The sequence below is a fragment of the Nanorana parkeri genome, unplaced genomic scaffold (assembly GCF_000935625.1).
Source record: "Nanorana parkeri isolate BGI_ZX_2015 unplaced genomic scaffold, ASM93562v1 scaffold427, whole genome shotgun sequence".
Taxonomy (NCBI): domain Eukaryota; kingdom Metazoa; phylum Chordata; class Amphibia; order Anura; family Dicroglossidae; genus Nanorana; species Nanorana parkeri.
Window position 1 is genome coordinate 577,743 of NW_017306695.1, and position 3,629 is coordinate 581,371.

A 3,629-nucleotide genomic window follows, 5' to 3' on the forward strand; every position below is an offset into this window, starting at 1 on the left:
TGTAGAGTTCCATTATGTGCTTGGAAAGTCCAGGTACCAAGAGAGGTGCCTCAGTGGATATTGATAGGGCAGGGATCATTCCAGAGTTCGGGAGTGGGTGACAGTGCAACTTTGTTCAGCGCAATTCCTGGGCCAAACAAAAAAGATTTGTCCCAGGTACATGCTGGTATCTGGTATCTTGTCCTACTGCTGTTAATCATAAAAACATTTTTTTTTTCCTCTATTGTCCTTTTAGGGAAAAATGATTGTAGCAATTCCTGGACATGTGAGTTATACTGCCTGCCTACAGGTGGCTTGGACACTGACCGACAATTGTAGTCATTCTTGGACATATGGATTTATACTGCCTGCCTATAGGTTGTTTGACACTGGCAAACAAAAAATCATAAGCCAGCCCCCAATATAAACCTGTCTCTAGCCTTTAACACTTGCTAGTATCTTAGGAGGTTTGCTGCCTTTTCCTCAGTGCTTTCTGGCACCTTCCAAACCTTTTGTGTACAGTGTAATTTAGCTGTGGAACACTTTCCAGGTCCAGAGCTTTGGCACAGTCTCTAGTGTGACCGAGTCTCTGCAGACTTGCTTGGTTAGTAAGGCCATCTGGCCTGAACTATGTCAGCATTAACCTATATGTATCCAGATCCACCTGCACTGTCCGCATATGGGATTTGCAATGAAAATGTAATGCAATTGAATTGGAATTTAACCTTTTGGGCACTGGGCTCTGCCTTTGACACTTATCATCAAACTTTGGTGCACTGTGTTGGCTGCAGAACACTTTCTAGTTTGAGTTGTGACCTTAGTTTTGACCCAGTCCTTAAGAATTCATGCAGTGAGGAAGGCCAGTAAGACTAAAGCACTGGAAGCTACTTCACAGTTGCATGAACTCCACATTCTCCCACCTTTTGGCCTAAAAGAAGCAACCTGTTGTGGCTCCTGCTTTTCCGATACCTTGTGGGTCACCTGGTCTCCAGGGTCATTTCACTGGCTGCCTACAGTGATTTGGTCACCTTCACTGGCCTGCAACCCTTATCAAGATCAGCTGGTTTAATGTGAGAGAATGCGAGACCTGGTCTCACTTTAGGGCCAGTTGTTCTCCGCTATATCTGTCTTTAACCTCCCAAGAAAGATGGGATTTTTTTTAAATTAAACAGGCACCCATAGACATAGTATTTTTTTACTAATGGGAAGTTGCAGAATTTTGTTTTATCATAGAATTGGTCATATTACTCACTCTAGATTGTGTGTCTTTGCTTTTCAAACACATTCAGAATGTAATTTCTAAGCTTTCATTTTATTTTTCCAGGTAAGATTATGCCAAAGCCCCAAACTTCAGCTGAAGAACAGCCCTCCATATATACTTGATATTTTGCCTGACGCATATCAACATCTAAGACTTATTTTGAGCAAGTACGATGACAATCAAAAGCTTGCACAGCTCAGTGAAAATGAATATTTTAAAATCTACATTGACAGTCTAATGAAGAAATCGAAAAGAGCAATAAGACTCTTCAAGGAAGGAAAAGAGAGAATGTATGAAGAGCAGTCACAGGAAAGGTAAGCAGGCATTTACTTTCCATTTGCTGCAGTAACGTGCCATAAAGCTTTCATACAGACAAATGATATGTAATGAATTGTTAATAAACAAAACAGCTGCGGACCAGCTAAAATCAGTTGTTATAGGTCTGTCTGGCAACATCACTGCAGAGCATTTGGCATAGGGGCTTTTTTTTTCCCTAGATCCTAATCCCATTTTCTTTAGGGTAGTGAGAGGGGTTCACTATATTTCTTCCAAAATGGTCGAGGCTGTCTGTAAGTGGGATCTTTTCAATAGGGGCGTCCACCTTCACTGTACATCTGGTCTACACTGGAAAACCTCCATTCTACCGATCTACCATTCAGTTTTTTGTTAGATAACCATGTTATTTGTAAAAATATGGTCATGATTTCCTTCGGATGTTTGGGGTTTGAATTCTTTCCTACCCTTGTAGAAAGTTTTGGGGCCATTGACAACAAAAAAGACCCAGGATTTCCAAGGGCCACATTGCAGTGTGTTTAAACAGCCCATTTCATGGGCTTAAAAATACAGCAATGCATGACAAAATAGGACAGGTTGCATTTTATCGCAATGCAACACACAAGACACCATGAGTTGTACTTAGCTGTGTTGTATCATACATGCGCTATGGAGGTGCATTGAGGTGCTATTTACAATGACTTGCAGTGCACCAATGCATGTAGCATGTGTTGTCCTAATGTGCACATTACCGCAATGCAGTAGTTTGAATGGGCCCTAACTTCCCTACTGTAATCAAAATTTGACCGGAAAAGCACTTTAACCCCTTCATGACTGAGGCCTTTTTTTCCACATATTCCACATTTTAGGCCTGAAAATTACCTAAAACCCCCAAACATTATATATTTTCTGAATGCCAAGACCCTATAGAATAAAATGGTGGTAGTTGCAAATTTTTATGTTGCGCTATATTAGCGCAACTTCTTATTAAACCCCAAAATTTTGTGACAAATTTTAATTAAATGCCCCAAAACACAACAAAATACCCATTTTTAAAATGAAATATAAAAGATGAGGTTACAACGAGTAAAAACGATACCCAACATGCCCAGTTTACAAATTGCGTGCGTCCGTGAAACGGAGAAAAACTGCACTACCCCAAAAAGTCCATAGACGCTTTAAAAGCCCCCACAGGTCATTTATTTAGAGATACCCCAAAATACTGGCCCTAGAATTATTGATCTCACTCCGGCGTGCGCGGCGATACCCAACAGTTACCTGAATTACTATTTCAAGTTATGATCTGCTATATAAGCATTCACACTTACAGGTATGAGATTCTAAGGATTCATTCATGAGATTTTTGAGCTTATCACAATAACAGAATTTATTGGTATATAGTATCAAGACTTAAATGCAGTGAACCAACAATCTATTTAACTACAACATACAAAGAAAAGATTTAACCATGCCAAATACCCAGACATTGGTATCTAACGGACAAACAGACATACAGTTAAGTGGGGGAAAGATTATATGTATAGTTACCCATTAATCGTCACATGAGGGCCCCATCCTGGTGAAAGAGAGCTAGCTTCTTTCCTTCAATCCTTAATATACCCCTAGTGTCCATAGGGATGCATGGCAAGTCTCCCATTGGTTGCCTCCCAAGGCCTAATGGAGATTGGAGGGTTTCCAAGACCCTCTTTACAACTCCCCACCCCTCTCTACGATTGTCCAGTCTACATATTATTAGATCAAAGGGTCTTGGCTCAGGAGAAACCTGGGGCAATTATCCGAACATGCCTGGGCTTGACAATAGCCCTATTTGCAATTCATTGGGCCTGCCACTCCCCTCCACAGTGATAAGCACAACAAAGACTTTATTTCCCTACAAGCTACCAACACCTCAGGTGAAATATTTGAAACAAGAAATAAAACTATATACATATGCACCAACATGTGTAGTGTGTTAGTCGTTTTCATATGTAGGCGCACCCGGCGCGTGTTTACGTGGCGACGCGCGGGGGACTTAAATTTTTTTTATTATTGTATTATATTTAATTTTAAACTTTTTTTTTAACTTTACTTTGACTGCTATCACATAGTGGTGCTT

The 3,629-nt window shown here is 40.5% G+C and overlaps 1 protein-coding gene across 4 annotated transcripts in view; it reads left to right on the forward strand.

The window, feature by feature from the left end:
• CBLB (Cbl proto-oncogene B) overlaps window positions 1-3,629 on the forward strand; it is a 180,085-nt gene that overhangs the window by 49,204 nt on the left and 127,252 nt on the right. For all 4 annotated transcript variants that reach the window (XM_018560027.1, XM_018560029.1, XM_018560028.1 and 1 more), the window contains exon 2: window positions 1,304-1,554. In XM_018560027.1, the coding sequence (XP_018415529.1) occupies window positions 1,304-1,554 (251 nt within the window). The remainder of the gene's footprint in view (window positions 1-1,303; window positions 1,555-3,629) is intronic.